This window comes from Protopterus annectens, chromosome 8.part0, assembly GCF_019279795.1.
Source record: "Protopterus annectens isolate FY-2018-M chromosome 8.part0, PAN1.0, whole genome shotgun sequence".
In the NCBI taxonomy this organism is placed as follows: domain Eukaryota; kingdom Metazoa; phylum Chordata; order Ceratodontiformes; family Protopteridae; genus Protopterus; species Protopterus annectens.
The window spans coordinates 608,564,982-608,579,047 of record NC_056741.1 but is presented as its reverse complement, the minus strand read 5'-3'; the positions used below and the strand labels follow the sequence as shown (position 1 = coordinate 608,579,047).

The 14,066-nt window shown below is 40.9% G+C and overlaps 1 protein-coding gene across 3 annotated transcripts in view; it reads left to right on the top strand.

Annotated features, from left to right (window-relative positions):
- LOC122808944 (dynamin-1-like protein) overlaps positions 1-14,066 on the top strand; it is a 1,240,976-nt gene that overhangs the window by 959,678 nt on the left and 267,232 nt on the right. For all 3 annotated transcript variants that reach the window (XM_044080100.1, XM_044080098.1, XM_044080099.1), the window contains one exon: positions 5,420-5,518. In XM_044080100.1, the coding sequence (XP_043936035.1) occupies positions 5,420-5,518 (99 nt within the window). The remainder of the gene's footprint in view (positions 1-5,419; positions 5,519-14,066) is intronic.

Sequence of the window (14,066 nt, the reverse complement as noted above, 5' to 3'; positions counted from 1 at the left end):
AGTAATTACATAGGAAACCATTAGACAGTGGATCCAACCCAGTTTGGTTTTTGTCAAAGGCAGATCATACCTACTTAACTTGTAGGACATGTCTTTGAAAAAATCACCAAGTAGTGGGTGATGGCAAAATGGTGCATACCCTGCCTACCGTGACCTGGCTAAGGTATTAGATACAGTAGCCCACTTGGGCACTGTAAACAAATTCACAGAATTAGACATTAACTTCTATGTTGCACGCTGCATAGCTGGCTGGTTCTCAGGACCTAGAAAGTTAGACTAGGGGAGTCCACGTCCACAAAGAGGCCAGTCACTAGTGGACTCCCTCAGGGCTTTGTGCTTGATCCACTTCTTTTTGGTGTTTACTTCTTGGAAGTCAAAGCCAATGTCAAAGGCCTCTTGCTGGCCAAGTTTGCAGATGACTGCAGACTAAGAGCAGTCGTGGAATTCCCCCCAAAACATTAACATCCTACAGAAAAGACTAACACAGGCAAATGACTGGTGACAAAGCCATGGCTTAAAACCTAGTGCCAAGAAATACATAATAGCGCCATCTGAAAGTTGACCACCCATTGATAACACACAGCTAACAGTGGACCCCAGTAGTCCAGGATTTGGGGATGTATGTGGATAGTAACCTGGCTTTTGACCAGCCTGTGTCTAAGGTAGTAAGGAAATTATTCTGTATTGCTCAGTTTATAAGCAAGAGCATGGCTTTTAGGTTCAAGGAAGTCATCGTTTCTCTACATTCAGCTGTATTCAAACCCATCATCGAGTACAACGCTCTCTTCGGTGTGTACCTGACCCGGCACATGCAGCAGCTGGGAAATCCACAGAGGTTCCTCAGCAAAAGAATACAGAATGCAGGGTATATATAGCATGTCCTATGCAGATTGCATCGAAACCCTATATCTATACTCTGTTTACTGCGACTGTTAAGAGGCGATCTGTGCCTTGCAGACAAGATGTCAATGGATCCTGCTCTGATGGACCTTTTGCACATCCACAAAACTGGTAACATAAGAACTATTCAATATAGGGACTTAAACTTTGCTCGTAACATAAATAGGACATGCTGGGGAGACAGGTATGTGTCTCATGGAATTCCCTTCCTCTGGAACAGGCCCTAATCGGGCGTAACATGGACAAGAGGATGGGAAACTGGACATTCACCTCAGGTCTAGTACCTATATTTCTAATGGACAGAAGCAGTCTGTAAATCATACCCTGGCCTTGCATGTACTCCTTAAAATAATCTGTAAGGCTCAAAAAAAGCTTGCAGTATACATGTGGTATGCATGTCTAGGCTTATAAAAGCGCCAGTGGTTATTAGCCAAGTATACTCCTATGAACCTGTGAACATAATGTTTGTAATTAGCAGTTTCATTTTAAATCATTCACTCCAATGGAGCTCAGGAAGTTTGTACTGTTACGTCCAATGGACGGAGCCTAAACCTTTTGACAGAATCAAATTATATCCTCACATTTCAAACAAATGTTTGTATATCTGTAACAATAGGGGTTATGAAAAAAATATCAATAGCAAACTCTTCAGCGGAAGTTATTTTTATAGTGGTAGTATTCTTTAGGTTCTAGTTCTTGAACCAAATTTTATAAGTCACAGTAAACACTTAAATTTGTAATATTTTGTAAACAACTTAAAATATCTCAGCAGCCACTCAAGTTACACACATACTGTCAGCAGCATTTTATTCAAGTAGTTGAGCGCTTTCACATGAGGCTAAGGAGTTCTGTCTGTGTTACTTGGTTGTTGAGATATTTAGGAAAATGTGAAAATTATATCTATAAAAGTTAATATTGTAAAAACAACAGTTTATATCTATTTACTTGCACTAGACAAAGGTCAAATATTAATTCAGTTGAGTTTGCCATTGTGTGAGCTTTAAGATGAAATCTTTTAAAACCTTGTACATAGCATGGTTTTGGAATTATTGATGCAAATATGAAGAAACAATGTTTGATGCCTAGAGGTGTCAGTAGGAGTTGAATGCAGATGCACCTGGAGGTATCACTCGGATGTATTTTAAGAATCATATTGTTTTCAACACAGTTATGTCGACAAACCAAGGAAATATAGACACACTGTAAAAGAGATGAGATGCACAAAACTCCTCCATCCCCCGAGAACACCAAAATAAAACTCCCAAGTCGCCAAAATGTAAAACGAACAAAATTTATTAGATTTAAGCTTCTACCAAGCTTTTCGTCGGTTACAATACACCAACTTCCTCAGAAAACTCAGTTTTCATGGAGTTCCCGGCATAATAAGATGAGTTGGGGTGGCCGGTTGTAGCTTGGATATTCAGTGGTTAATTCTAGTTGGTAAACTTTGTTTTACGTTTTGGCGACTTGGAGTTTTATTTTGGTGTTCTCGAGGGACTGAGAAGTTTTGTGCATCTCATCTCATCTCTTCAACACAATTATGCTTTTTAACACAAATAGTGCATCCACTACAACCCCCCCACACAGACATACCAACCAATTACAGCCACTTTATTGACAGTATACACCTCACATGTCTGATTGTGATCAATTGAATGAACACATATATACCAGCTCATTTGCTATTAGGTTCATACATTACAGCCCTCCTACTCTCTCTCTCTGACACATACACACACACATACACATTAAAGAAAACACATCATACTGGTCCTATCAGGCTAGCTTGCAATGCAGCTGGTCACCTAGTGTACCATCTAATACTTGAAGCAGCCTGAGCCAGAGGAAATAGCTGCTCACAGTTTCATCTAGCAATAGTAGTAGCCCCCATTAAGAGGTCATTCCGTATGCCCCAAAAACAGTAGGAGTACCTAGAATAGTGTATAATTGCCATATTCTTTAGGTGGGTGTATGCATAACTGCTGTTTAAAAAGTAGCTAAGCTGAGTTAGCTGATTTTCTTTTTATAGAAATCTGAGTTCCAAGTTCCAAAATGGGAAAGCTCTGACCATCTGTGAGGAATAATGTAAAGAAATAAAATCAAATAAAGAATATACATTTATAAAATAAGTCTTATTTTCATTTGACAGGGTTGCAGCCTTACAGTCCAGTACTATAAACTACTTGATTGGCATTGGGCAATGTCCTCAGAGTAGTAACTTCTTAATTTTCCACCACTAGCTGGGGTTAGTCTCTTACCTAGCATACATACTGTTATATCAGACCATAGTTGTGGGAGCCGTAGCCTGTATTGTTCATAACTGAAATTATACTGTTTTTTTTTTTTCTTGAGTTAAAGCTGCAAGATCTGCTTAGCTCCTAACTTAGGGCGAAACTGTATCCTTTTGTTAACAGCCCAACCCATCACTTGAAGTGGTTCTTTTAATTAGTAGACATCTTAGCTAGAGTACTGCTCCTTAATAGGCACTGTAATCCATTTATTTTGACTGAGTTTTAAAGACAAGAATGATTTCATTATGTGCTCTTATTTTAAGTACTTCATACAGCTAACCTTTAAACATGTGACTGCAACTAGGCACCTGTGATAAGAGTTTTGCATATTCCTGGCTGTGACATTTCATAGGAAATTGTCTGTGGAAGCTAGTTATTGATCAGAGCCAGGTGATAATGGTAATTAGTGTAATAATAAATGTAGTTGTGGTTTGCTGGAGGCCAAAGTTCTGGATTCTGTAAAGTGTACGAGCATTATGTTATTTCAGGGGAAAATGCCAGCTCCAACATGGGATACTCCATTTGGTGTATTAGTTGTAAAGCCTGCACCCATTAAGGTGGAACATATCCTGAAAGCAGCTACATTCAGGAAACTGGCATTGGATAGCGTCTTCCTTGATTGGAATGAGGGTTACTCTGACCACAGAAACCTTGTGTGTGCAGTCACACTTACTACAAAGTGGAAAGAATCATGTAGTGATGGCAATGTTGCGTGTATGTACGTGGTAGAGTGATACAGTGCTTTCCAGGGCTGAGCCCATATCTTTACTGACAGCTGGTGGTGTAACTGTATAAGGGAAGCATCTGGATGCGAATACTGTTGAATCCTAGTTACATTTGGAAGAATGCACTAAAATTCTTGTGGTCAGTGAAATGGATTTAAGTAAAAAGAGTGTGGTTACAATAGAAGTGGTGCTGTCACAGTCCTAAATTCCAGACCAATAAAGGGAGTGGAGGAAGGAAGGGTGATGCAGGGGTTTGTTGTCCATAGAGCTTGTAGTAAGTAACTTTTGTCCATGGTTCATGTTGTTCCCTTTTCACATAATTTAAGAGTAAAGATGCTGAAGGAAGTCAAATGCAGAATTTTTATTGGCCTAGTATTACAAAATATGTAGTGAGATAGTCCAGAACTTGTGAGAAATATCAGAGTACGTAAAAATGGAGGCAAAGCTAAGGCATTCGTTATGCCTTTACATATAGCAGGAGTGACTATATGTTGTGTAAAGGCTGATGTACTGAGACCCATAGGTAAAACATTTCTATTGGTGGCAAATTATTCTACTAGATTTGCTAAAGTTTTTGTGTTATTGTCCTTTTAAGCTAAACAAGCTTACATGCCAGGGTGTTGGAGGATGGGCTATTTGATATAGTGCAGCCCCCAAACAGATGATGTCGCCTCCCTCTACTGTCTTCCACAATATGGGACAAATGGAGCTCTTCCTGGGTACCGGGATTAAATGACTGTCACTTAGTGTGCAATGAATGTGTCATTAGGTTTAGAGGGAAAGGGGCCTTGAGGATAGTTACTTGAGAGGGGGGCAAAAAACAAGTGCCTTTTTGTGAGTATTTAAACATAGTCAGCTTTCCAAAACAGATTTTAACAGACTGTGCCTCCAACTGTGTGGCTGAACCGTGTACCCTTTACTTTTGAATGTTTGAGGTGAAAGTGTAGAGAGAGATATTTTAAAAAGGTTGATACAACAGTTTAATTCTACACTTCAGATGTTAATGACTTTCGCAATTTTGTTTAAAAGACAATCATGGCTGTGTGGCTTTGTATCTGAACTGCATTTTGTAGCTGTCAGTCTTGACTTTTTGTTGGAATTTTCTAGAAAATGTCAGTTTTAGAGGTGCTGCCTTGTATTGCTAGATACCACCAGTAGGTCTTCATTACCATTTGACTGCTGTTTGCTCGTTTATTTACAACAAACATACATTTGACATTTTCAGGCATTCCAAATCACCCTTTAGGATGGGTCTACTCTATTAATCCCTGGGAGTTAAATTGCTTTGACTTTTTTTAGTTTTCTGTGTTTACATGTTGAACATAGATAGGAAGTAGATGCCTTCAAAACCATATATAAACATTGCACAGTCGTTTGTAATACATTGTTTTTAGCTGTACATTTAAGAAATGAAGATCTGTATTGAGACCTTATGTTTCTGATTTATTTCTGAGCTTCATTTGTTGTTTTTGGAATTCTGATATAAAGGTTTTCACCCTTTAGGTCCACAACCTTGTGGCTATTGAACTTGCTTACATAAACACCAAACACCCAGATTTTACTGATGCAGCTGCTGTGTCGGCTTCAGTGAACAGTGCAAAGGTAAGGAACAGTTTTGTGATACAACATTTGGAGCATTTTTTTTTAAAACATCTCTTACAGTACATTCATTTGTTTCTTATTTCCAGGTTGGTGGACTGGGCCTCAGGGGTCCATTTTCAGTCTTGACCTTGCTGTACAAGCAATGCAGATAAGTTTACAGTTGGAAGTTCTAAATATGTTATAGTTACAGAGGAGTTGCTGTAAAAAAAGGTTTTAACTGTGAATCATTTATTAAATAAGTTGTAGTAGAAATATATTGATAAATACTGTTTATGCAATAGATAGTGCAACAGTAGAAAAGATGGTAAATAGTTCCTCTTTAACCCAGATTTCAGATTAGTTTTAGGTAAAAGCATTAAGTATAGGTAATTAGTGGGATGTAGTTGATTGTATGGGAAGAAGTCCTGCACATGTTAATTACTTAGATAAAATCAAAAAGTGTGTTAAATCTTACTGAGAGTTGTTTGAGTGATATGTATAGGGAGGGAATTCCATATACTACGATTCTACCATTAGAAAAAGCTTTTGAAGAGCTTGCAGTGTGAAGCGATGGAATAATAAATGATGAATGTGAATGAGTTGAAAGCTTAAGTATTTCTTAAGTATTCTATAATTTTACTTTTATCTGCATTAGGTTTCTGAGAATGGTAGACTAATTATTACGTGGAAAAAGTGTGTGTGTGTGTTATCTGATGCTGTATTGGGAAGGTTTTGGGTTATGAAGTGTAATACAGTGATGCCCGTGTCTGATGGATGAGCATATGACTGCATATTTTGTTTAAACAAATTATATTATTTATAGTATTTGAACCAGTAAAGCAGAGTATTGGCAGTTCCTGAAGTAGTCTTGTGCTGCCTACTAATGTAAGACATGTGTGTGCAAGCATTTGTATGGGTTTTAAGGTTTATGTAAGACATACATATGCTAGCATTTATATGACATGTGGATAATCCAAGTGATGACTCAAAGTACATTCAGTCATAGCCAGCAGATCAAACAAAATGTTCCGAGCTTTTGATCTGAAGTTGTTTTCATTTGATTTTCAACCTGTGGGACTCTGATCCTGCACGGATCCGACTCGGCCATATACTCCAGCATCGGATCATTGTTTTTATTGAAATTTTGTATTCTTTTATTAAAGAGGTTTAGTGTATTCCTTAGTCACTTCCAGTCCTCTGAATTCTTCTCACTGTTTTGTGAGGCTTTCCATGATGCAGCCCAGTACATAATGATGTGATGATGTCGATCTCGCCTTTATTCTCACTTGTGGGTCTGAGCCGTCTCTGCCAATATTCCAGCTCGTGGCCTTCAGCAAAGCTCATGGGATACATTTTTACCCATAATTCCTTCCCCTGATTACCTCAGATCTCGTTTGCTACACAGTGAAGAGGTTTCGTCCGTCATAGCTCTGGGTTAAGTAAAAGTTTTGATAGTTATTTTGTATATTTTTCTTAATTTTCCTTATACTTTTTTCCTTTTAGATTAATTTCCTATTAGCACTTCCCTGTTTTCATACATCCGTTTAAGTTAGAGGGTGTTTGGGAACGTCCATTTAAGTCTAAGGATGTTCTTTCCTCTTTCATAAAATCTTAAACCTTTAAACTTTAAAACACTATTCTGTGTGTGAGTGTGTCTTAAGTCAGTTTAAGTTAAAGGGCTTACATTTCTTGAGTGTGAGTGATTTTGTATATCTCTTTCCTTCCTTACATTGGTAATGTCTCAGAAAGCAAGCCTTTATGCTCCAAAAAGTGTAGGAAATGTAGTAAAAAATGCCCCTTAGCAACTCACCCACCTTATGCATGTATTGCTTAGGGGCTATACACTTACAAGAGTCTTGTTCCATCTGCCACAACTTTAATCAACGGGCTTTGATGGAACATAAGAACAAATTGATATTGAAAGGCCTTTTGAAAACACTTTTCTCTGAGGCTATAGCTACTGAAAAGTCAGACAAACCAGTTAAGAGACCTCTGAAATTGATAGATCCAAAGGCTGTATCAGAACTGGCACCCACTCCTGGCTCTGCTGGTACTTTAGAGTGGGAATCTCCACTGGCACCGACAACTTTGTTGGCGCAAAGACACAGGAGCCAATCACCTTTAGTAGAAAAGATTTCTTTCAGGCTCCTTTCTCCAATTTTGGCCTCTTCAAGATCACCTTGTCTATCCACTAGTTCCACCAGGACTCTATCAGATGAAGATGTGGATAGGGTCGTGGAGAGACTTTTAAAGACGCCTGCCTTGGCCAAAATTCTAGTGGATCTGAGCCCAAAGGAATTGGTTCAGACAAAAACCCTTTCTCCACCTGTAGTTCCTTCTCCGATCTGTCCTGCTTCATAGCTGGAAGATTCTGACATCCAGGTTGTGTCAGTGTCTGCTCCAGGACTTATAACCTCCCCAGATCCGACATCAACCCCGAGCACCTCCGTGCCTTTGGAGCAAGAGACCTCTAGGAGCCGACACTCCCCTGTCGAGCCTGCAGTGACTTTTCAGCTATCTTCAGGACCGATTTTGTTCCAGAGTCTCTCTGCACTGGTGAGCTTTGCTCCTAGCTCTGCTTTGGAACTACCCTTTTCAGCTCTAGAGAGACCTTCGGCACCGACAACTTGCTTGTCTGATCCGGGAACCACTTTGGAGCTGGGGAGAGTCTGCCTTTGAGGTAATGAGGGGGGCCTTGATGACTTCACAGTCTAGTACACAATCTTCATCAGTTCTTCCTCCCTCCTTAGTTCAGGTCTCCACAGGTCCACAGAGATGCTAGGACTCTGGATGTACCTCAGAGTACTGCCCCCTCTTCTGAAACCTCTCCAGACTACTCCACTGAAGAGGTCACTCAGAAGAAGACATGTAAGAGGAAATATCTAAACTCCCCAGAAGAGTCTATCACCTCTGATACTGTCCTCAATGAGGCAGAAGGGTCCCCACGATCACCTCCTGAAGATGTCCCCTTTGGAGACATCCTAGAACTGTTGAAACAAAGAGGTGACTGGCAGTCCTCACCCCCTACAGCTGAGGAGTTGGTATTCCTGAAGGCCTTTGTGTCTCACCCTTCAACTTATTGGGTTACTCTACCTTTTGATGAGCTTATCTACCTTGTCTCTTGAAAGGCTTGGGAGACCTCAGATACCATAGACCCTACTCCTAGGAGGCCAAACACGTACATCACTGCCCCCAAAGACAAAAACTTTCTTACGAAAGGCATAGAAGTTGATGCCATGGTCGTGATGGTAGCCACCAGAAAGGAACTCTGAGACGAGTACCTCTATCCATCCTCCTAATAAAGACTCCAGGACTATGGATAGATATGGGAAGCATGTCTTCACTTCAGCAACCTTTGCCTTACAGTCCCTGAATTACCTGACTCACTTCACAAGACTTCAGAGGGACCTGATTAAAGAGTTATCAGACTCCCTTCAAGGAGCTGTAGCTGATGCAGTGACAGAGAAAGTCAGTGCTTTGCTCGCTAGCTTAAACTCAGTAGTCAACTCTTCCATGAGGCTGATTTCTTACGCAGCGAATGGAACTAGTAGGGCAACCCTCTCTTCAAAGACCAGCTTGGATGTGCCTTTGCAATTTTGCAGAGTTCTCCCAAGTCTTCTTTCATTAACACCCCCTTTGACGGCTTATCCCTTTTTAGGCCAAAAGTGAAGGAAACGCTTACCAGGTGTGAACAAGAAGGTAGGACCTTATCTGCCATTGGAGTACATTTCTCCACTCCTACCAGACCCTTTACTTGGCACCAAAAAGGTAGTGGAAAAATGCGTTTCAGATAATCCCAGAATTTTTATCAGTACACACAAGGTGAAAGTTCCCCCCAGAGGCAGAGCGGGAAACAACAATGGGAGATGTTGCTTTTGCAGGGGGGGGGGGGGTGTCTGCAAAACCAAGGCTCCAGGAAATCTTTCTTTGGGAGACCTTTCCAGCACTCCTGAAGGAGTGCCCGATTGCTCCCCTCTGGAGGCAGTCTGGGGACGATTACCCCTGAACCAAGAAACCTGGAAAAAAATGACAAATGAGTGTAGGACATAATATCCAGAGGATATATCATCCCTTTCCCCATCCCCAGAATCAAAGTTGTTCCAGAAGTTCCACCCAGTCAAAAGGAATAAGCAACTATAGAAATTCAAGAGTTGCTAAGCAAAAGAGTCATCCAACAAGTCCCCACAGATCAGAAAGGATCTGGAACCTTCTCAAGATTCTTTTTAGTTCCAAAGAAAATGGGACTGAAGACCCATTCTGGATCTCAGCAGCCTAAGCAAGTCAGTAAAGAAGACCAAGTTCTGGATGGTATCACTGCAGTCAGTACTTCTATTCCTGGAAAAAGACAACTGGATGTACTCTATAGATCTCAAAGACGCGTGCTACCATATCAGAATGGGCAGATGGTCCAGGAGGTTCTTACACTTCCGGCTGGGAGCCAGTCACTTCAGTTGAGAACTCTGCTCTTTGGTCTCACTACAGCCCCCAGAGTGTTCACCAAATGTATGGCAGTAGTGGTAGCTCACCTGAGACACAAGGGAATCCGGGTATTCCCGTATCTGGATGACTGGCTCGTATCTGCCCCGACCAGGCATCACTTGCTTCTCTCAGGAGATTATGTTCTTCAACTCTGCTCCTCTCTGGGCATTACTGTAAATTATGAAAAATCTGTGCTAGAACTATCGCAATCCTTAAGGTTCATAGGAGCAGAAATAGATACTACCTCGCAAATAGCAAGACTCTCGATGGATTGCATGATCTCCATCATCTCTCCAGAACAGTCTTAAAAATGTCCAAAGCCACTGTGAAACTGGTTCTACAAGTGCTAGGGAAAATGGCTGCTTCCATCATTCTTGTTCCGATAGCTTGCCTTCATATGAGAGTACTCTAGTGGGTACTGTTTGCTCAGTGGTCAATCTTGGAACTTCCTATGTCTCACAAAATAATAATAACCGAGGCCTGTAAGAAAATATCTACAGTGGTGGCTCCACTCACAATCAGTTCCTCAGGGCCGCGCCTTTATTCACCCACAACCTCTAGCCACAGTGAGCACGAACGCTTCCCAGATTTGGGGGGGGGGGGCATTTTTTAGGGAAGACAGTTCAAGGCATCTGGCAGGACCACGAGGCTCACCTACATATAAATTTCATAGAGATGAGCAGTGCTTTTAGCATTGTAGGCATTTCAAGACTCCCTTCCTACAGGGACAATTGCGATCCAGACTGACAACATGTTGGTAGTATGGTGTATCCACAAACAAGGGGGAACCAGATCGTACCTACTTTGTTGAGAAGCTGTCAGGGTCTGGCATTGGGTGATAGCCTCCAGATGTTTTTTATTAGCACTGCACATCCCGGGGAGATCCAGCGTGATTGCAGACAAATTGAGCAGAACCATCTTCTGGCCACACAAGTAGTCCCTCAGTCAGAATGTAGCTGATGTGATATTCCGTAAATGGGACCAGCATTGCTGTGACCTTTTTGCATCACCCGACAATGCCAAATGCAGCAACTACTTCATCCTAATCCCCCTAATGAGGGAATCCCCAAGGGATGCACTTGTTCACAATTAGTCCATGGGACTTCTTTATGCATTTCCCCCTATTCGTCTAATCCCAAAGCTCCTACAGAAAGCAAGTTTGTTGGAGACAACCATTATCCTAATTGCCCCCTACTGTTTTCCGTTTCTTCAGCCTTATCTCCGGGATGAACCCTGGATTCTGGATCCGGTTCCAGACCTTCTGACACACACGCTGGGGATGGTTCATCCCAACCTAAACAATTTGAGATTAATAGCGTGGCTACTTCAGTTCCCTTAATTGACAGGTTTCCATCCAGTCAAGCATATAATTTTATCATCTCATAAATCATCTGCTTGAAAATTTTATAGAAGCAAATGGAAGAAATTTGTAATATGGACTAACAATAAAGACATAGATCCCTTTACAGCACCAGTTCATGTTATTCTTCAATTTTTGACAGAGATAATCAGTGATGGAGCAGCAGCAGTTACAGTGAAAGTTCAACTAGCTGCAATCTGTAATTTTCATGTAGGAGATAATGACCGTCCAACCATGGCTCATAGACTTTGCAAAGCCTTTTTGAAAGGCACTGTTATGTTAAGGCCTCCCCTTAAACACCCAGTGCCTCCTTGGGATCTAAACTTCATTTTCTCTAATATTGTACATCCTCCATTTGAACCTTCCACCACATGCGATATGAAGCATTTCTCAAGGAAAACTCTGTTCTTGGTGGCAATTACTTCTGCTAGAAGGGTATCTGAATTGCAAGCTTTGTCCATAAAATCCCCATATCTAACCTTTCACAAAGATAGGGGTATTGTTGCGCACCAATCTGTCTTTCCTACCCAAGGTGGTTACAGAAAATACCCTAAACCAATCTTGTTGACCTTTGGGTTTTCTTCCTCAACTTTCAAAATAAAGGAGAATATTCTTTGCACTTACTTGATGTTCATAGATGATTACATTTTTATTTACACAAGACATCAGAATTGAGAAAATCAGACCAACTTTTTATTCATTCTCAGATACAAGGAAAGGCTTCCCAGTTTCTAAGGTCACATTATCCAAATGGCTAACATCTTGTATTTCCTATATTTACAATTCTAATAACAAGACCCTTCCAAATGGTGCCAAAGCCCACTCTACTAGATCTGTTGCCACCTCTGCAGCTTCCCAGGCTAGGCTATCTCTGGGTAATACATGTGCAGCAGCTACTTGGGCCAACCCTCATACTTTCAGCACTCATTACAAAGTAGATTTGGCCTCCAGGAGTAGAGCGGCCTTTGGTTCTATGGTCCTGAGGAGTATTCTCCCTTGTTCCACCTAAGAGTTCTGTTGCTGGGGGTGCGGTCCCACAAGTGAGAATAAAGGCGAGATTGACAACATCACATAAAGAAGTTATGTTCTTACCGTAACATTCCATGAGTGTTGTCCATCTCGTCCTTTATTCTCACAACCCTCCCTCCTACGCCTGCCTTGACTCCTGGTACACTAGTGGCAGATAAGATTACAATAGGGATATATAGCCTCAGAACATTTTTTTCTCTCACTCCACTTCTGTTTTCATGGGACCAGGTACATGCATCTATATACAGATGTATAAGATCTGAGGTAATTAGAGGAAGGAATTATGAGTAGAAATGTAACCCACAAGCTTTGCTGAAAGCCTTGAGCTGGAATATTGGCCAATACGGATCCAACTCACAAGTGAGAATAAAGGACGAGATGGATTACACACATGGAACCTTATGGTAAGAACATAACTTCTTTTTTCACTATATATTTTAAAGTTTCTCTGTTTTAGTATATTGTCTTAGTTGTGGAAACATCCACAGGTATGCATTCATCTGGCCAGTGTGTCATTTCCCAAGATTTTCATCTTACATGTGTGTTTTCATTTAAGAAAAGCTAAGCATTGGTACCTGTCAGGACTACTGCTGTTTCAGTCCAATTTATTATAGACCACAACTCATAACTTTAAAAGTTTTCACTCGGACAAGGAAATTTAAATCTAGGCAGAAGAGGCAGAGCAGGTCACAACATTTTTCGTCATCTTCAGCTTTCAACAGTAGTGCTTCTTTGTTGAGCAAAACCATCATATCATAAGAGGTATGTGTTCGGCAGCGAGACATCCTCCTGTTTTCTATATTCCAAATCCACTTCTACTTTGATCTTTTCTTTCTAGAACCACTTCCCATATGTTGGCCAGATACTTTACCCTTGAAGGTGTTAACTTTACTCTATATCAGGAGGTTCTTGCTATAGAAGACTGTGATGATGGTGTTTAGATTTTAGGTATCCATTGGATGCCACTGCTTTATTATAACTGGGCTTGTTTTTTTCTTAAGGGACACTTGTAAAGTTCGTACAGACAATTCTCTAGGCGTTGGCCTCAAGTAATTACTTTCAAGTTTCACCACAAAATCAGGGTCTTTCAAATAGTTTCCATTTTTGTCATTTGATAGGAGCAGTATATGCGCAGATGTCTGTGTAGTACATTGGGGATCAGGGAATCTACCCTTTCCCTTCTGTACTGTAATCACAAAATTGGTATATAAAATTAGCAGGGAGTTGTGAGGTGCAGGAGGGCTTGCCCCTTTGCAAAAGACATGTTTAAAATTCTCTTTTGTTTGTTTTTCGATTAACTGGTGATTGGCAAGTTATGTTCAATCATTTCCATTTGATATTGTGATTTTTTTTTTTGATGTATGATCGAAAGGGTTCTCTCCAGGTGCCTATGCAGCAAGCTTTCTGCTAATCCTTCTCAAGTGCTGACAACAGGTGCAGTTTGCCATACCAGTACTGGCTTTTCTTTTGCAGGTAGTGATGCAGATTCCAATTGTATTACCAGAATCCTCTTTTTCCAGGGATTTCAGTCAGCTCTATGATGTAGTGGAGTGGAGCCCTAAGTACGACTCAGATGACCCTGTGTTTCATTAATGACTTAAGTACTAGAGGACTTGGGTGGGGAAAGTGAAGGAGTGAGGACGATTAGCCTGTTCACCTTTCTCAGAATGTAGAAGCTGTGCATGCTCTGCCTGTAAATAG